Source organism: Lepidochelys kempii, chromosome 10 (genome assembly GCF_965140265.1).
Source record: "Lepidochelys kempii isolate rLepKem1 chromosome 10, rLepKem1.hap2, whole genome shotgun sequence".
In the NCBI taxonomy this organism is placed as follows: domain Eukaryota; kingdom Metazoa; phylum Chordata; order Testudines; family Cheloniidae; genus Lepidochelys; species Lepidochelys kempii.
The window spans coordinates 18968507-18989783 of NC_133265.1; the positions used below are offsets into that span (position 1 = coordinate 18968507).

At 41.7% G+C, this 21277-nt stretch overlaps 2 protein-coding genes across 2 annotated transcripts in view; both read right to left on the minus strand.

Annotated features, from left to right (window-relative positions):
- Positions 1 to 21277, minus strand: part of XYLT1 (xylosyltransferase 1) — a 320557-nt gene that overhangs the window by 122089 nt on the left and 177191 nt on the right. The gene's annotated exons all lie outside the window — the stretch shown is intronic.
- Positions 15787 to 19376, minus strand: LOC140917875 (uncharacterized). The gene is made up of 2 exons (XM_073361404.1): positions 17334 to 19376; positions 15787 to 16351 (listed from the first exon to the last, which is right to left on the minus strand). Exons 1-2 carry the CDS (start codon positions 17506 to 17508, stop codon positions 15888 to 15890), a joined length of 639 nt encoding a protein of 212 aa, XP_073217505.1. The 5' UTR covers positions 17509 to 19376; the 3' UTR covers positions 15787 to 15887.

A 21277-nucleotide genomic window follows, 5' to 3' on the forward strand; every position in this document is an offset into this window, starting at 1 on the left:
ACGTCCCAGAATTCAGTTCAGCAGCCTACACAGGGTTGTTACTTCATTTCCATTGTAACTATTATTATTGACAACCTACAGCTTAATCGTGCAGTGCCTTACTCAGCCAAAATTCCCATTGACTGATAATAAGGGCTAAAAAAGACTTTGGATTTAGCCACCCACTGTACAGATCACTTTATTTTCATTGGATTAGGTGTATTAAATCAACTTGTTTTGTGCAATTTAAATACTTAAGGAAGTACATAACTTTGCACTGTTTATTTCATTTGTGCTATCTAGGTTTAGTACCTTTTGCTTGTTTAATAACATAGGAATTATTTTTATCATTGATTAATTCCTGTAGTTCAAAAACTTACTGCCATGTACACTACTTGAAAAGTACTATGAATAATTTTACGTATCAGAAAAAAAAAACAGGACTAATTTTCTTTTAGTATTATATTACTTGTCAGACAGAAATGGAATATAATTATGGTGTGACATTTCCAGCAGCAAATACATTCTCTTGTACGCAATTAACATTGGTTCTTTTGGCAAGCTTTAAAAGATTACTCATATGGTATGCTGAGTTACAATAACACATGAATAATAAATATCACTATGCTACTTGAGCTAGATTACATTTTATCCCCACTGCTCAAGACTCATGATCAAAATGTATTAGATGGATGTTAATCCATCATTGGCTGGTTCAACACTACAAAGCTGAGTGTTCCTTTGGCGAAATGGTATGCTCAAATGGGAAAATGTGTGTATCTTTTAAAAAAAAGACTAATCCTTGTGAATCAAAAGTCTCAATTCTACTTCCTAATACTGGTGATAGCAGTCATCCCAGAACTACTTAAAGAAAACTTTTAAAGCCATCAAAAAAAGTACTTATCATAGGACACAGAATTCAGCCTACCTCCTCTGCACTGTAAACAGAGATATTCTTTAGGTAGATGGGAATGGTACTTATATGTCCTTTCTAAAGCTATTTTTGACCAAGAGGATTAGTGAAGATGTGTAAAAAGAAATTCACCCACACTCACCCTGAAGGCCAGATGGGTCAATTAACCTATTAGGCTACAAGCTGAGAAAATTAAGGCTGAGAGGAAAGCCCTAATTAGGGGAAACTCACCGGTAGGGGAACAGGCGAGGGTTCTATAAAGCCAGGGAGCTGATAGGAGAAAGGGGCTGCAGGGAAGTAGTTTGCAGTCACTCCCTGGGAGAAGGGAGGTATATTTGGGGCTATCGAGACAGGTAGCCTACAGTTACTCCCTGGGAAGAGGGCGTTCTGAGGCAGGCAAACCCAGAGAAGTGGGGAGAGCCAGAAGGTAAGGACAGGCTCGGGGAAAGGCAGTAAGGTCCAGGAGGCAACAAACCTTGCCTTCTGATTAGACGGTCCCTGAGCTGGAACCCAGACTAGAGGTTCCCCTACCACAGTCACTGAGGCAGTGACACCATAGGACAGTGAATGGGAAGACCATCATAGATTACTAGTGAGGAAAGACTGACAGCCTAGAAGAGGGAAACATGTACAGTGACCCAGCCGGAGGGCCAGGTCATGGAGAAGGAGCACCTGGAGTTGCAGAGACAGAGAGAAAGTGGCAATGGTGCTTGCCCTGAACTTGGAGGGAGCTAATCTCCAGAGTGGCCAGGAGGAGGCACCATCTGCTGTGAGGGGACCCAGTGACAAGGCGGTATAAGAAGAAAATCATTGCTAAATAATCCTCTAAACATTTCATAGTCAATCCATCTTTAATACAATCCCTTTAATTCAATTTGTGTGCAGTGGAAATCGTATCTTAGATTCCCTGCTTTATTGTGATTTGTTCTGTATTAACCAAACATTCATTAATAAGATGATTCTTAAATGTCTTCATGACTGTCATTCCTGTTGTCTGAGCTGACTGTTCTCCACCCTCCCTTGAAAACAAACAAAAAGCTCCCCATACAATCTGTTGATTCAAATTGTACACATTATGTTCAAGTTGCCAGTGAACCCATGTGCAACGTCACATCATGCGTGATGAGGAGTCATGGTAACTTTACACCATTAAAAGAAGGTTTTTATATTTTAGAACCTACTTCAGATTTATAGATATGTAATTAAACAAGCATGCAGAACAGAAGATGGACATAGCATTAACACTACATTTTATATCTAACGCGAAGGAAAATCAGCTTATAAGAGATCAAGGGCCAGATTTTTAGCAGGTCCACATAAATGTAGCTCCATTAATGTTAGTGGCATTTTTTCCATTTACTCCAGCAGAGAATTCATCCTGAACATAAATTTGTGCAAGTGTTAGGAAGACCATTAGTTTTAACTTTGGTATGTAGCCCATTTCACGCTAGCATGACATTTTAAATGTTTCCCTGAAAATTGCGAATGGAGCATTTTGCCCTAAGCAAATATGCTCTCCATTATATTCATATGCAGGTTTGTAGACACACTGGAACCGAGAGGAGAAGCACATTGCTATTGTGGTGCAACACAAAACTTTTACTCTCAATTATACCATAGAAGTATATCACATGAATACACTGCAGTAGTAAAACAATACCACAACAAGAAAATGTTCAAAGACAATATAAAATAATGTTTTCTATGCCTTACTAAACTTTTTTTCAGCCTTTTTCAAAAAGAAAAATTTTGTAAGCCACAGCTTGCTGTTACAAGCCCAAGCCTCTTGGGAACATATGAATGCATAATGATTTCATACTTTATAAACTGAGGATGAAATACTGAACCTACTGAAGTCAAAGGGAGTTCTCTCATAGACTTAAATAGGACCAAGATTTTCCGGGGTTCTGAGAAGCTGCATGAATGAAAAAACATAGACATTTATAAATTACTCAGATTCCATTTTTAACATAAAAAGAGGTGTACAAAACACAACATACAAAGTGAAAAAGCAGGACCTTACTAAGGGGCAAATGTGATCAGTGTTATTTCCAAAACTGTTTCAACTGTGTACCACAACGTATGCTATCAGGTGCGTCCTCCCCTTCACAATCCCAAGTTGAAGTTAATAGACATCGGCATGTTTGAATCCCAAATCAACAGGACACAGCCCCATGTGATTCATAAGCACATTTACATATTATGGGCCTGACCCTACATTCTTTGTGTGCGTGCGTGTGCGCACACACACACACACACACACACACACACACACACACAATGGAAGTGCTGGGAACACCTTTATTTCAGTACAGGTGTGTCACATCTGGTGTGCAATCCACACCAATAAGGAGTTGTTCACTACCAGCCCTGCAAGCATGGGAGCCTCACAATGCTTTGCTATTGCAGTTTCCAACATACGCTGCTCACAAATAGCCTACCAGCATGCGGGTCGCACCCTGGGTGTCAGTGTATAGCTAGAGCCCTGGTCCAGCAACTCTGACCCGTCAGCAGCACACCAGCCACACTCTGGCTTCCAGAAGCCTTGGTTACTACCTGCAGAGTGACCCCAACACACTCCCAGTCCTTAATTTTCCTCAAAACATGTTTTCTGCACTGTCCAGCCCTCCCCTGGGCAGTTAAGATATTAGAAGTCTGTTGCCCCTGAAATGGGTAAAAATTCTGCTACTTTAACTGAAGTTACCAAACAGTTCAGTTTAAACACAACACTGGATTAGTTTCGATTAAAAAATAAAACAAGTGTATTCAACTCCAGAGAGATTTTAAGTGAGTACAAGTATGAGGCATTAAAGTCATAAATGGTTACAAGAGAAATAAAGATAAAATGCTTTCTAGTAGCTAAAACTTAATAAGTTAGACTTCATTCAAGGTAAAATCCTTACCACATGATCCCAGCAACAGGACTGACCAAATTCTCAGGTCAGGATCCCCCCGCATAGTCAAAGGGCTGGTTTCTTTGTCTTCTTTGGTGAAAGAGAGAGAGGTATAAATAGGGAGAGATGTCTGGGGGTGTTTTTGTCCCTCACTTTTACAGTCCAGTACTACTTTGAAGTAGATTCTTCTCCGGATTACCCCTTAAAGCAAAGTTTATTCAAACAGCAAAGATGTTGACATGGAGTCTGGTGGGGAAGGTGGCTTTATGTGCATGCTGAAATGTAGATTTCCCGCACTTGCTATCTCAAAACCCTGTTTACTATTTATATGTAAAACACAGGTACACACACACACACACACACTCACTCACTCACTCACTCACTCCTTTGTTTAGGACAGACCTGTTTAACAACTTTTGCTTAATCAGGGCTGTGTGGGTTTGAACGTGTGCTAACATCATTATATAGGAGAAATTCGTAACTTTACATATGATGTTGCTACAGACATTTCACCATGATATTATTGACCAGCAAGTTATTAGTTTTCAGATGATACCTCATAAGGTATATATTGTACAGATTATCACATTAGTGTGAATACAAGGGTGCATTCGGTCACAGGGAATGCATGGACTGCAGAACTGGGCCCTTAGCCCATACAGTTGGTTTCCAAGGAAGGACTGAGAACTCTGCAAGGGTAAGCATGACATAATAGTGTGAATATCTATGACTGACTTCAAAATCAGCACAAATATTCTGAAGTGAGGCACATAACCTAGTAGCTACTTATTAAAATCAAACAACAAAAATTGCAGCTCTGAGGCTCAAGCAACAATTCAGTTGCCAATATATTCCTATTTTTTTCTGCCGTCAACATACATGCATGCACACAACCCCACTTGCCAGCCCTACCCAGAGAGGAAGAATTAGAAAGAAACTCTGCATGTTGTAGCTGACAGTTTCTTCTCCCCAGAAGAATGGAGCTCCAAATAAGGAGTACAAAATAAACATTCCATTTAGACAGGGCCGGCTCTACAGTTTTTGCCACCCCAAGCAGTGAAAAAAAACTGCCGCCACAGATGGCAAAAGGGAGAAGCTGCCGCTGATTTGCCCCTGCGGCCGTCGGAACAGAGAAGCTGCCGCCGAATTGCCGCCACCGCTGCTGGGACAGAGGGGCTGCCGCCAAATTGTTGCCACGGCGGAAACTCTGCTGCCCCTTTCTAACTGCCGCTCCAAGCACCTGCTTGGAATGCTGGTGCCTGGAGCCAGCCCTGCATTTACAGCATGGCTTTTATTGACAACCAGGACTAAAAATCTTTGACTGGCAGCACCTCATGCTAAGCAAAAATGAATTCAAGAGATGAAAAAGTCTGAAACACAAGAAGCATCTCAGAGTTTCTAAAATGTACTTGTTTGTTTAGAAAAGAAACCAGAGAAAACAAAGAATGCCAAAGTTTAATGGTGACAACGGAGAGACAACCAACAGCCTGCAGGTTAAAGTCTGACATTAGCTGTAGGTTAGACTGCTGAGGGTTAAGAGCTGCAGGGTCCCAAGATGAAACAGGAGGTGAAGCAGCACACAAGGATAAGTACTGCCACCTCTTTTGGGAGATAATGCTATGAACATTGACAGCTGACTGAGTGACAAAGCACCATAACAGGATCATTGCAGAGATTGTCAAAGGTTTGGATATGATGGGGCTTTATCATGCCCCCATCTTCCATACATACAGAGAACAGGGAACTAGATGCATCTGAAGAAGTGGGGGGTTTTACCCACGAAAGCTTATGCCCAAATAAATCTGTTAGTCTTTAAAGTGCCGCCGGACTCCTCGTTGTTTTTGTGGATACAGACTAACACGGCTACCCCTCTGATACAGGGAACTAGAGGATCTGGGTCCAAAGGAAGGTGCTGGAAAGTGGAAAAATCTTCACAAAGCCAAGACTCTAGGGAAGAAACGGAGCTATCAAGGCCTTCAAATAAATTAAGTGTTTGATACTGTTTTACATGTACCAGTCCATAGCTGTTCTCTCCAAGTCCATGCAGCTAGCTCCTGTTAAACTACTGGGAGCTACCTATGTGCATGGATCCCTGAGAGACTTATGTTGCTATTTAATCCTTTGAAGCTTTAAATTTGTTCATTAAAAACATTTTAAGGAATAGTTGCCACATCATACCTTTTGGCCTCTATCACTGCACCATAATCTTGGAATGCCTCAATCCACCCACTACTGCATCACACTGCCACGTCTGATGGGTCAGGAAGTAGAATATAAAAAAACCCCATCGTTTAGCTAGGTATTTGAAGCTATACTTTGAAGCTAGGTATACTTCAGGTATTTGAAGTCCCATAGTTTTCACATCCTGAGCTCTTTGAGATTAAGCAAATACAGCCCTAATTCAGCAGAGCACTTAACATGTTCAATGGGACTAGTCGCAGGTTTTGATTTAAGCAGGGTTGGACAACTCACATGCTTAAACTGAAGTATGTGTACAAGCGCTCTGCTGAATTGGGGCCTAAGGCATTAGCACAAGTCAAGGCACACCTGTTGAATCTGGCATCTTCATACAAACCTTGATGAAATCGTATCCTACCTCATCTTTTCACTTCATACTGAGAACCAAAGGGACCATGGTCATTTTAAACTCCCAAGAAAACTGTCTGGCTTCTCAGAACACGTTAATGGATCAAACCTGGCAGTGTTCAGCCTAGCTATATTGTAATTAACTTTTTATTCTCATAGATTTCAAGGCTGAAAAAATAAGAACCCTACACTTCAGACTTGAAAAGCGTATTGTGACAGGGTCAGGACAGATGGCTACAGGAGAGTAATAGAAGGCAGATATATTAGCCCCAGGCTAAGTAGGTCCCTTTTCCCTGAATAAAGTAACAGGGAAGGTTCCAGAACAATCAGGAACCTTCTGGAGACAATTAAGACAGGCTGATTAGAACACCTGCAGCCAATCAAGAAGCTGCTAGAATCAATTAAGGAAGGCTAATCAGGGCACCTGGGTTTAAAAAGGAGCTCACTTCAGTTTGTGGTGTGCTTGTGAGGAGCTGAGAGTGAGAAAGCATACTGTTGGGGGACTGAGGAGTACAGGCATTATCAGACACCAGGAGGAAGATCCTATGGTGAGGATAAAGGAGGTGTTGGGAGGAGGCCATGGGGAAGTAGCCCAGGGAATTGTAGCTGTCGCACAGCTGTTCCAGGAGGCACTCTAGACAGTTGCATTCCACAGGGCCCTGGGCTGGAACCCAGAGTAGAGGGCGGGCCCGGGTTCCCCCCAAACCTCCCAACTCCTGGTCAGACACAGGAGGAGTCGACCTGGACTGTGGGTTCACAAAAACGGCCAAACTAAGGGCTGCCATGAAGCTCCAATGCGAGCAAATCTGCCAAAAAGCGTAAGACCCACCAAGGTAGAGGAGAAACTTTGTCAAAGTATTAACTATATATAAGGACCGAGTTATCTCTCGCTGTTACTTATTACATTAGCCAAGGAATTTGTTCATGAACTATATGGGCCCAACTCTCCTCTAATTTACACTTCTGTAAATGAGGAGTGACTCGACTGAAGTCAGTGGAATGACATCAGTGCAAAACCAGTATGAAATGAGAACTGGATGTCAGAGCCAAATCCTGTTCACCTTACTCATGTATAACTTTTATTGATTTTGGCTCCATATTAATAACTTTGAGTTTCCTTGAGGATCTGTCATCGTAGCTTAGAAAAAGCAATCAAAATCAACCAAATGGCTATCTTTATTTTAACATTTGGAAAGATTACAAACAATTTATCCAACTTAATTTCTGATATATTCAGAGCTGAAATGTGAAATGCTGAACTGTTTCTATATTTAATACATAGATCCCTTTCTTCACAGGCAGACAAGACTGACAAATCACACAACAGTGAGATGAGTCAATACTAAAAGTAACTAATTTTAGAAGATTGTATTGCTTGTGGTTCAGTAATACACAATCTCCCTCATGCAAACTGTTCCCAGAACAGCATCTTTAGCCCCATAGTGAAGCAAAAGAGGGAGAATGTGCAGCAATACAACACACATGGTGGGATTTAATTAAGGTAACGTACAAATTATGATGATGGGAGGCCTACTGCACATGCTTTCAGAAGTTTTTCAATGATATATAACTTTCTTATTTTTTCCCCCAGGAAAAGTCACTATTCCTCAGAGAAGATTCTGTCTATTCCAAGTTTCAACTCTGAGCTGTTTTTGTTGTAACCTGGGTTTTTAAAAGTGTAGTTGTAAGTTTATTCTACAATCAGAAAAAAAGAGTACTTTTTCCACTTAATTGTAAATCAAAAACAACTGAAGGGAGTTTCATCAAAAAATTAAACTTTTTAAATATATATATATATATATATATATATATATATATATATCTCAAGGACAGAGGGAAGTATCAAAATTTTCATCCTTAAAAGTAAAAGTTATGTGTGTGTGAAAACAAGATTATAAAAGAAACTGGTCTCCAATCTTGACTTCACTGTTATAGTAAATAAAGTGCTTTTTAATAAAAAAAAAAGTTTCAATTCTGAAGTAACATTCACATATATTGATTCAATACAATAAATAACCTTCTTAACTCTTTAGATGTTTAATGATATACTGCATATATATATACTCACTGGCTCCAACTTATTAGGATACCCATTTTGCCAGAAACTCTATGGATTAATGAGATTATTCTTCAAAGATGTGGCCTACACCTGAAAGCCACATGGTTTGGAAAGAGTTAACATTACTCCAGAATAATAAAATACTGAATATAAAATCTACAAATTATTACTGATACTATAATTACATTGCCTGGGTATCCAATCCCAAAGGAATTTAGAGACCTTTTGCCACAGGCAGACTCTGAGTGCTAATATGAAACCCAATGCGTGTTCATTTTAATTACATATGTGCCTGCTGAGAACATATGATGGAGTCTAGAAAAGCTAATTCACTATCTGCATGACAACAGGAATTAATATTAAATCTTGCACCCCAAGTAATTCTCTTGACTACCAATTACCATGCAAAGATAGTACAAATTGGAAATCTAGTAATCCCTTAGCATGAAAGTAAAACGGTAACAAATAATACGAAGAACAGAACATCTCTGAGGCATAGAGACACATCACATCATTTATCCATGCTATTCCTTAGCACCAGTGAGACAACGGTGTGGCTCTGATAGTCGGCAGTTACTACGACAAATTTCCAATTTTATTGGCATACTGAAACAATGCTCAGCTGGCCAAATTCTGATTTCATTTACACCAGGTAGAAATAATCCTCATTTACACTGTCATTACTTGAAGAAGCCCGCTGTATGCAAACATCATTAGTTTGCAAAAGTTTATACTTTAATTACTTATTCCTTTTAGCAGACATTTTAATAAGCAGTGGCTCAAAGTATTGGGTTTTTTCTTTCTTTCACGGTTCTTCACCTTAAAACCTCTCCCCCTCAAGGATGTTATTGACTTTTCAGTTTGTGTTTCCTTTTCACTAGCCTATGATAGAATTTTCCATTGAATCCATTTCAAGAACCAGTTTGTTGATACCCTTAACCACCCAATGTGGTGAGATGGTTTTTGCAAGAGTCACTATTAGATTTACTTTTAATTAAAAGATACATTCATGACTAATTCAGTATTTTATAAAGACACTGCCCCATCTGTGGACAATCAGAAGATCCTTAGAGTAGCTGCACATTGATGAGCTAACCCTGGGGATATCAGGCACTTAAAAAAAGTCTTGAGACACGCATAGGCCTTGCCATTCCCCGTTACTGTCTCTTTTTTGTTGCTGCACGGATGCATTATTAATGAATAACTACCTACCCTTCCAAACAGAGCATTTTAAATAACTGTTAAATTTCTTTATAGGCGATTATGAATGGTAAAATTGTGTTTCCCTGTTCAAAGCAATAAACAAGTCCAGGTAGGGTGTCTCAGGTGCAGCAGTAACTGTTCTTTGAAGCCTGAAGTTCTAGGGATGTTAAAGTGCCCACTGAGTCAAATTATGCAATCTCCAATCCATCTTAATCAAGTTAATTTGAAGAAACACAAGACTTTCTGCATTTCTCCTTTGTGTAGTTAAAACACAAGATGATATTTCAAAGAAGATGCACTGTCAGTTGGGGGCCTGGTTTAACCCTATGGAGTGATACTGGCATACCCCAGCTGAGAATCTGGCACCTAAAATTCTCAGCCAAAATAATAAATGGAGATGTTCAATCTCAGTTATTTCTGCTGAGGGGTCTACGTACAGAGCTGAATCACTCAATGCTCACCCAGGTCTGATGGCAGGTATACACGCCCTGCCTAATTTTGAATTTGTAATGAAAACTAAAGACCAAGTAAGTTCTGCCTGTGAAAATTTTGTGCCACTGTAGTTATCTGATTATTTTAGATGTAGGAGGTTCTTCTCTTCTGGAAGATCAAAACTTGTTTGGAGCTTCAGTTTCACCGTCTGGTCCTTCTTCCCATCGCCACCGCAGAAAATAAACTTTATAATATTCAAAGAGAATTTCACATTAATGTTTAAGAGGTGCTCTTCACCCACTAAATGTCCTTATTTTAAGGACTATGGCTATAGGATCTGAATCTTTTCATCGACAGTAAATCAGAAGGGAAAAAACACTGTCCACATACCAGACAGCCTTGCTAAATGTGTGCATAGTATAGCAGGAATGTATTTCCTCCACTTTCCCACGGGTCACTTGTCAAAACAGTGCACTTCATTCTCTTAATACCAGGTTACTACATATCCTAAACTGACCCTGAATTTTCACCAGGTTTAGTTACTGCCTGAAGCAGGATTTTCTTTTTCCTTGATTATGTTGGATTCCTCTTTGGTATGATTAAATTAGCATATAGACACCAGAAGAGTTCCTTCAAGCCATGCTTGCTGATTCTGTCCTATATCCTGATATAACCAATCCCTGCCTTTGCTATAGAAGAGTTGCTGAATGAGGATGTTTTTCATTATATATTGTATCCTGTACAATGAAATTCAAAGTCCGCAGGTCTGCTGTGAGGCACACATGAGAGTCTCTCTAAATCAGATAAAATCGGTGGGTGGAATCTGTAAGAGAAAATGAGACTATATTGAGAGCTTAAGTGGCACCCACGCTTTGTGCTGGCTCTCTGCACAGGGGTGAATTTTACCCACATAGTCACTTCCACAAGGGAAAACAGGCTGCTACAGTTGCACCTTCATCATGGCTCCTGCGGCGCTTACAGTCCATGGATTCTCCATTTGTTTTCCACATTCTGAGTCACAGAAAGGTGGTCTTAGGAATCAGAGGGTATGATTCATGAATTTTAGCACATACAGTACTCAGCAATATACCTGTGGCCCTTACACGCCTTCTGGGATGAGCAATCTACGCAGCGATCTTTGTAGGGATTGTGTTACCCTGGAACAGCCAGAATATGAACGTAAAATAACACTGCTTTATGGTGTTCATTTTCACACACATAGGGATTACACATGCAGGCAGCCAGAATTTGCTCCCAACTTCCAAACCAATGCAAAGCTTTACCTTTCTTTCTAGGTATTATCTTGGTCTCCTGATCTTTGTTCCTCTGATTTATGGCTCAGTCCCCTTACGGGGATTCCCAGTAAGTAATCTAATAAATGTAGAATAATATCTTTTCCACTTTAAAATATTAAGATGAATCATTATTCCTTCTGATATGTTTTACTCTATCGGTTTGAATTATGGAATCTTTCTGTGTTTGAAGATTTAACATTGATTTAATGCCAACTTAGAGGCTTCTAAAAGTTTAGAAGACTGTATTAGATTAATAATTTAAACTTTAAAAGGTATACCAAGGCAGACATTATTGCAACCTTCTACCAATCAATCCCCATTTTCCATGTTTATCCTATATCCAATTTTCAACCCCAGGGTTTGTACACATCAAATTGCCTCAGATGTATTCTACAAATCTCTGAAATTACTTTATCATTGTATACATTTCACAGCCATTAAAATACTCTCATATCAGAATAGCTGGCATTGTATTAAATATTGGATTCAATTCCACAGGGTAATAAATTGTGACCTAAATCCAATCTCTCATGGGTAGCTGATAGATAATGAAAAAATACTGCTTTGTCATTTTACCTAAAGGAAATTTACCCTGGGAACCAAATACATTTCTAAGACTGCTGTGTTCTGTTACCAGGCCTAGCCATTCTCAGGCAAAGGAAATGGATTCGTTTTGGTGCTTAAATACCAGATAAGTTAATAGTTACAGAATCAAGATGGAAAGTTATTACTGTGCTGTACCACAGTGGTTCTCAAGTGGGGGTCCGCGACCACCTGGGAGGTCACAAGCTCTTTTAGGAGGGCTGTGGAGCCCTGGTCCCTCACAGGGCTGAAGACCCAAGCCCAGCGTCCTCCATGGGGCTGAATCCCAGAACCCTGGTGCCCCCATGGGGCTCAAGCTCTGATGCTCACCATGTGGCTGACGCTGGGAGCCACGGGGCTGAAGCCCCGAGCCACAGCTCCCCACATGGGGCTAAAGCCAGGAACTGCAGGGCTGAATCCCAGAGCCTTGAGCCCTGATGGCTCAAGGGGGCGGAAACTCTGAGCCCATGGAAGTAGTTTGAAGGTCCGGGGGCCATTGCACCCCCACACGGCAGTTCCTTACCCAGAGCCAGGCAGTCCTGGGGGCAGTTCCACACACCCCCACTGACTTCTCTCCCTCCCCCAAAATATAAGTCAAACTATGCTTATGTCCAAGGGGGTTCCCCCGCAGAGCCCCGAACCGCCCCCCCTGGGCCCTGGAGTTTTTATAGCATGTGGGGGGAGGGGATCTCAGAAAGAAAAAGGTTGAGAACCCCTGCTTTATCAGGCCTCTAATGCAAAATTAATTAAGTGAAACACTGGATATTTCATAAACATGCACACAAGTGACAGCTGTGACTAGCACGTCAGTTCATGTAACAGGCCAAAGCTACTGAGTTTTACAGATGCAGTTGGGATCATATACAGTAGAAAATTGACACACTAAGTTCACACCCGTACACCTTGCTTCAACCTAAAGCTAAAGAATCCACAACAGCGACCTGCTAATAAATTAACAGCACCAGGCACAATAAGTCAGTCTTTCACTTTATAGAACTAATGTGGAGAGAATGATGGTAGGCTAGAGAACAAGACATTAAGCTTTTTATGGTGGTAGGATTCCATATGTTCCCCTTCAGAAACATTACATATCTTCAGAGACAGAATCATCACCTTATTTCTTTAAAACACTGTACTCTCATGCTGAGATGTGTACCTCCTGTAAAAGACAGAGAGCCAAAAAACAGTCAAAACAAAACTGTAAACTTTTGTCAAGCTTATGATAAGCAGGTCCTGAAACTGATTTTAAAAGATTAAAAGAGAAGTGCTACCTAGCTACTCTATGTAGCTTCTGTGTATAAATCTTTACAAAGGAGGAAAATGAGGCACACAGAGGTGAAGTAACTTGCTGAAGGTCATCTAACAGGCCAGTGGCAGCTCCAGGGACAGAAACCGAGTTTCCAAGTCCCAGCCCAGTGCACTATTAGTTTTTATGATGCAACAGAAAGAACCATCACTCTTGATTCAAGAACTTCCTATTGATTTCTGTGAGGTATGGCAGGAGCTGGTTCAACACATATATTTTAAAAATAAATTTTATATATATAGATTTATTTATTTTTAAAAAATTATCTATATATCTATATATATATATATATATATATAGTCAACATACACAAATGTTTTATTTCTCCAAATAAGATTTCTGTCTGGACCAGCTCTGTATATAATATTCTCAGCCCTGTCTGGTCTACACTGAAACCCCCAACTCAATTTGTTCCTGTCTTATCCAAAGTTTTACAGCCTACAGTAATTATAGGCTATAAAAGAAAAACACAAGTAAGATACTTTTTCCAGCTCTGGCAAGGACATCCACACACTGCAGTAAACAAAACAACAACAAATAAAAGGTGTGGACCTTGGTGCTGATCCCAGGCAGGCCTCACTCTCTTGGGGGCAACAAATGGTGCTATATCTAACTGGATTTAGAGTAACAGCCATGTTAGTCTGTATTCGCAAAAAGAAAAGGAGTACTTGTGGCACCTTAGAGACATCCGATGAAGTGAGCTGTAGCTCACGAAAGCTTATGCTCAAATAAATTGGTTAGTCTCTAAGGTGCCACAAGTACTCCTTTTCTTTTAACTGGATTTAGGAGCTCTACCAAGTGGATAACTTTAATAGTTTCCTCTTCGGAAGGCAGAGCAATATTCACGCCTCTGATATTTGAAGCCTGCTGCAAGGACTTCTCCGGAACTTGGTCTAAATTACTGGCTCATTTGTCTTTCATTTCTGTGTCGATGACACGCTTTCAAAATCAGTGAAGTGCCAGGAAAGCTATTCCTGGGCCCAGAATACTGGTAGGTGTGCTTTGCCTAGGGTCAAGTTTTTCCACTGCGTGGTGCCACAGGAATGCTTCCAGCCCTGGACACTGACACTAGTCTCAATTTCCATTCATTCCTGGGTGACCAGAACATCCTCCTTACTTTCTTCTGGTATGATCTTAAGTTAAAATAGTGAATGCCTGACTCTTATAGGGATTGTAAGATTTACTTGAAAATACTTGAGCAGGAGCAGACGCCATAGCACAGCAAGCATGGAGCCTGTTCAGCTCACCACAGCAGTTATGACCATTGTAAACACCTCGCGCATTATTGTGCAGTGTATGCAGAACCAGCACCTGAAAAACCAGGCGAGAAGGCGACAGCAGCATGGTGATGACGACATGAACACACTTTTCTCTAAAACCGCATTCCCCCGCAATTTGGAGATCATGGCGTTAATGGGGCAGGCTCATGCTGTGGACCGCTGATTCTGGGCCCAGGAAACAAGCACAGACTGGTGGGTCTGGGATAATTCCCAGTGGCTCCAAAACTTTCGCATGTGTAAGGGCACTTTCATGGAACTTTGTGACTTTCTTTCCCCTCCCCTGAAGTGCATGAATACCAAGATGAGAGCAGTCCTCACGGTTCACAAGCAAGTGGCAATAGCCCTGTGGAAGCTTGCAACGCCAGACAGCTACTGATCAGTTGGGAATCAATTTGGAGTGGGCAAATCTACTGTGGTGGTTGCTGTGATCCAAGTAGCCCACGCAATCATTGAGCTGCTGCTATCAAAGTTAGTGACTCTGGGAAAATGTGCAGGTCATAGTGGATGGCTTTGCTGCAATGGGATTCCCTAACTGTGGTGGGGCTATAGACAGAACACATATCCCTACCTTGGGACCGGACCACCAGGGCAGCCAGTACATAAACCGCAAAGGGTACTTTTCAATGGTGCTGTGCAAGGGACGTTTCACCAACATCAATGTGGGATGGCCGGGAAAGGTTCATGATGCTCGCATCTTCAGGAACTCTGGTCTGTTTAAACGGCTGCAGGAAGGGATTTACTTCCCAGACCAGAAAATAACTGTTGTGGATGTTGAAATGCCTATAGTTATCGTTGGGGACCGAGCCTACCCCTTAATGCCCTGGCTCATGAAGCCGTACACAGGCACCTAGGACAGTAGTCAGCAGCTGTTCAACTATAGGCTGAGCAAGTGCAGAATGGTGGTAGAATGTGCATTTGGACGTTTAAAGGCGCGCTGGCCCAGTTTACTGACTCGCTCAGACCTCACTGAAACCAATATTCCCTTTGTTATTGCTGCTTGTTGTGTGCTCCACAATCTCTGTGAGACTAAGGGGGAGACGTTTATGGCGGGGTGGGAGGTTGATGCAAATTGCCTGGCTGCTGAATACGTGCAGCCAGACACCAGGGCAGTTAAAAGAGCACAGCAGGAAGCGGTGCGCATCAGAGAAGCTTTGAAAACCAGTTTCATGACTGGCCAGGGTACTGTGTGACACTTCTGTTTGTTTCTCCTTGATGAAAACCCACAGCTTGCTTGCAAAGGAAATAAAGTCACTATCATTTAAAAAACATGTATTCTTTATTTAATGATTATAAAAATAGAGAGATAACTCACAAGGTATCCTGGATGGGGTGTGGGAGGAGGGAAGGAAAAGGCCACTTTAAAACTTGTTGAATGCCAGCCTTCTGTTGCTTGGGCTGTCCACTGGGGTGGAGTGGTTGGGTGCCCAGAGCCTCCCACCCCGCGTTCTTGGGCATCTGGGCGGGGAGGCTATGGAACTTGGGGAGGATGGAGGGCGGTTAAGCAGGAGCTGCAGCGGCAGTCTGTGATCCTGCTGCCATTCATGAACCTCCACCAGACGCCGGAGCATGTCCATTTGATCCCGCAGTAGCCCCAGCGTTTCCCCATGCCTCCTCTGATCTTCCTGCCGCCACCTCTCCTCACGTTCATTGGCCGTTTTCCTGTACTCTGCTATTGTGTCCCTCCACACATTCTGCTGAGCTCTGTCAGTGCTGGACGACTGCATGAGCTCAAAGAACATTTCATCGCGCGTGGGTTTTTTTCGCCGCCTTATCTGAGATAGCCCTTGAGACAGAGGAGGGAGGCTTGAAACATTTGCAGCTGCTGGAGGAAAAAAAGGGAGTGAAGTATTTTAAAAGATACATTTTACAGAACAATGGCTATACTCTTTCACGGTGAACAACACTATTCACATTACATAGCACATGTGATTTTGGTACAAGGTCGCATTTTGCATCTTATATTGAGTGCCTGCAGCTTTGATGTTAGAGATCACACATGCAGGGCCGGGCAACAGAATTCGGCTTGCAGGTGCCCATGGTAAGCCATAGTCTTTCGGCTTCTGCAACCTTCATAACAGCAGCCCCCTCCTTTCCCATACCAAGCAAAGCCCGTTGAGTTGGCCATTTAGTGCTGCAGTTTTCCTGTTAACGTGCAGCAACAGAAACCAAACTAACCCCCTCCTCCCATCCAATTCTCTGGGATGATCACTTTTTCCCTCCCCACACCGCCTGGCTGGTATCAGGGAAGATCTCTGCTAGCCAAACACGAACAGCTCAGCGCCAATGGCCCCCTCTCCCATCGTGTGGCTAACTGTGGGGAGGATTTCTTTTCAGCCACAGGCAAACAGCCCAGTAGGAACAGTCACCTCTGAATGTCCCCTTAATCAAATTCCCCTATTTCAACCAGGTTACTGTGAACGATATCACTCTTCTGAGGATAACACAGGGAGATAAATAACGGATGTTCCTTGCATGGCAGCAAACACTGGGACCATACGCTGCCAGGCTTTGTCATGCAATGATACCAGATTACTTGCTACTAGCATGGCGTGGTAAAGTGTCCTACCATGGAGGACGGAATAAGGCTGCTCTCCCCAGAAACCTTCTGCAAAGGCTTAAAGAGTACCTCCAGGACAGCTTCATGGAGATGTCCCTGGAGGATTTCTGCTCCATCCCCAGACATGTTAACAGACTTTTCCAGTAGCAGTACTGGCCACGAATGCATCCCAAGTCCTCAGGGCTACCTAATCATTAAAAAACGCTTGCTTTTATAACATGCATTGTATTAAAAAAGGTACACTCACCAGAGGTCCCTTCTCTGGCTTCGTTGGGTTGGGAGGGTATTTCAGTCAGGGTGATAAAAAGATCCTGGCTGTCGGGGAGAACGGTCTCCCCAGGCTCGTCCTCCTCCTCCTCCTCATCTTCCCCATCTGCAAAATCCTCAGCCATGGCGGAGAATACCCCATCATCGGAGTCCATGGACAGGGGTGGGGTAGTGGTGGCGCCCCCCCCCCCCTAGAATTGCATGCAGCTAAGCATAGAAGCGCCTTGTCTGGGGTTCTGTCCCGGAGCGTCCGTTTGATTCTTTGGTTTTCTGGTACGCTTGTCTGAGCTCCTTAAGTTTCATGCGGCACTGTGTTGCGTCCCTGCTGTAGCCTCTGTCCCTCATGGCCTCTGAGATTTTTTGAAATGTTTTGGCATTTCGTCTTTTGGAACATAGTTCTGATAGCACGGATTCGTCTCCCCATACAGCGATCAGATCCAGTACCTCCCGTTCGTTCCATGCTGGAGCTCTTTTTCAATTCTGGGACTGCATGGTCACCTGTGCTGATGAGCTTGCCTGGCCAAACAGGAAATGAGATTCAAAAGTTCCCGGGGCTTTTCCTGTACACCTGGCCAGTGCATCCGAGTTCAGAGTGCTGTCCAGAGCGGTCACAATGGTGCACTGTGGGATAGCTCCCAGAGGCCAATACCTTCGAATTGCGTCCACACTAACCCTAATTCGAAATGGCGATGTAGATTTCAGCCCTAATCCCTTCGTTGGGGAGTACAGAAATCGGTTTTAAGAGCCCTTTATGTCGAAAAAATGGCTTTGTTGTGTGGTCGGGTGCAGGGTTAATTCGGATTTAACGCTACTAAATCTGACAAACTCGTAGTGTAGATCAGGCCTTAGGAAGATCTGGGCCTAGTGGAATTTTCAGAAGTGCCTAAGCAGCTTGAAATCAATTGGAGGTAGGGCTCACTTAGGCACTTTGACAGTCCCACTGGGGTCAATCTGCATCTTTAAACACCTAAATATCTTTGAAACTCTGGCCCATTGTAAAAACTATAATGGGTAAAACAAGATCTTAGTAAACTTTTCTCTTAAACTTTCCTTCCCCTCCATGCTATTTGGTAAGTTAAAAACCTGTCCTTGCCAGCTATTCTATTTGGTAAATTAAAAAACAAAATGACTCACAGCGCACAAGCAGATGGTGAATGTGGAAATGTATAGTTCTATTTAGTCATATTAATGTCAACCTCAGTAATATTATGCTGCACACACACAAGCTTTCAATCTAAAAGTAGTATGATTTAAAATATTCTTCTGCACCATAATATCCCTTGGCTGGATGGAAACCATTTCCAATTAAGAAAAACAGAACAGAGAGCTGAAATCTAGTCACAAACAAAGGTGTATGCTCATTTGATAACTGTACTCTTACTAGTTTTTACCAGCTACACAAATGAAACAAGAGTAGAACAAAATACCTCACGGTTCCTTGGGGTATGAAATGCTCTAGAAAAAAGCATGCACTATACAACAAAAAGAACAATGCAGGTAATTATATTCTAGTTACATAAAGATAGGCCTTCAATTGCAGTCCACTAATACAATTAGGAAGATTTATAGAAAAAAAGCAGCACTGTGATAGCCAGCCTCTTTGATATTGCAATGTGGTAAGACCAATGTCTTTTAAGAACAGTATGTCTGAAGGCTAATTGATCATAATAGTGAAAATTGTATTCTGGTGTAATTCGGAGTGAGGAGGATGGTGACAAATTCTCTACATGTAAGCTTCTCCCTATAGCTGATCCATGGAATACATGTATTGCAGAGAAGATCATTCACTCGCCATCTTGGAAATCTAAAGAGAGATTGTTTGGGGGTAGGAGGATAGTTGTCCTCAGAATTCAAGACGAGGAACTTTTCAAACTCCCAAAAGCTGGTTCAGAAATCCAGCAGCGCAGTGGATGTCAGAGATGGGGAGAGAGGATTCTCCCTACCATATGGTTCCTTTCCACCATGGCCATCTGTTAGTGAGTACAAGGAGATCGAGACTTTGGTTTTAACATTTAAAGCTTTTCATAACACTGAGCTCCTGGCATCCTCTAAATGTACATACCCTTTTGCCTTTTTAGATTATTCGGCATAAGTCTTTAGAAGGCAGAATAGATAATCTTTATACATTTTAAGCCCAAGCTTTGAGGAAGATTGTGCGGTTAGCCATTTGGAGAACTTTTTATTTCAGAGTGCCTAGTGCCTTATGCCTATGGAAAAATCCACTGTAATTTAATAGGTATCAATAGAAATTACTGTAAACAAGCCATAAGATTGGACTCAATAGAAAATGATATATTCCTGCAATAAAATTCCATTAGCTGGTTTGAATTCTACAGAAAGGATACAATTCTCTATTAAATTCTATTGGATTTCACGGTAAGAGACAGAACAGCACTGATGGATAAGTACCCAATAAATAAAATGTGTTATGATGATCTGGCTTCAGCAAGTACCATATGTAATAAAGGAATGACACTTCTGCCTGAATGGATGATGAGAGAATGAGGGGTTAAATCCTGTCTTTACTGAACTCAATGGGGCTTTTGCCATTGACTTCTCTACGTCCAGGATTTCACCATGACCTTGCCAGAAATAAAGTGTTTGTAAAACTGTATGTAGTATACTTCAGAGCTTATTGTGCACGTCCATTCGTCCACAAAGCTTCCTGGCATGAACAGAAGACAGATGTTGGGCCTTATTCTGCTCTTGCTTATGCTGGTATGAATCAGGAGTCTTTTGACATCATTGGATAGTTGATCAATGGCATTTCATGGATGCTAAAACTGTGTGAGAGGAGAATCAAGCCCTATTCACTTTTAACAAGCCCTCAAACTATCATCAAATGATGAGTGTTTGTTCATCACTCTAAATTTATATTGAGTAACTTCAAAATCTTTTCCATGGCTGCTGAGCTACAGACTTCTTGTCACTTTCTTTTTCTACAGAAACCATGATTACTTGAAGAAGAAGAAAAAGAGTCTGCTGTGTTAAAAGTATATTCTATTTAAGAAATACTCACTTGCAATGGAAATGGCCAAATTATGGCCTGGAGTCTTAAAATGGCATTAATTCCTTTTAACACTGGCTTCATGTCTACGGTGTTGGTGTTTCAATAGAGATGAGTTCCCTAAACCTTTTCTTTCTCACTTCCAAGTGAAACAATTACAAAATAAACAAACACTTGCCCCATAAAGCCCAGGGAGTCCTAAAATAATCGTACAATTTCTAAAACACTTTTTGGGAGGAGGGCTAGGTTGTTTACATTCTCTGTAACTATATATTCCAAATATTGTGGGTGTTTGGTTTCTTCTACAATAGGGCAGTCTGGGTTTGGACAATCTGCATTAAAAGTGTCTGGCTCTTGAAGCCACAACAAATGAAAAACCTTGTCCCCCAGAATTCAAAAAGTTAATCTCTTTTTAGAAAGAGACATCAAAGTTTACATATTTTAAGGCTTTATTTTGCCACCACTTTTGAACAAATACTGCCCAATACTGTTTAAGCAAAAACAAAGTTTGGTTACAATATGTCCCCTGGGTCTGCACAACTACTGATATCTTCAGGGAGGCCACCTTCTTAAAGCCAGTTGGAAAAAGTCAGATATCATTCTTCAATACGCTACAGGGCTGGAAACCTAGAAAAACTCTGTACAGCTGGCTGGCATGCCTGCCATCATCTCTTTATTGTGCCTCAGTGGTAGAAGCTTTGAGCACAGACTGCAGATAATTGGCCAAAGAGTTCTCCCTTCCATCCAAATCTTTGTTTAGCCAATGGTTTTACATTTGGATAAATCACATTGCACTGTATGTGGAAAATAATGTATTTATGTCTTCAGAATGATCGATGCACAGCAGATTTTAAAGTATGGACTCTGTCAACCGAATCCTGGAAACCTACTGTTTCTTCACAACTCAAGAAAAAAAT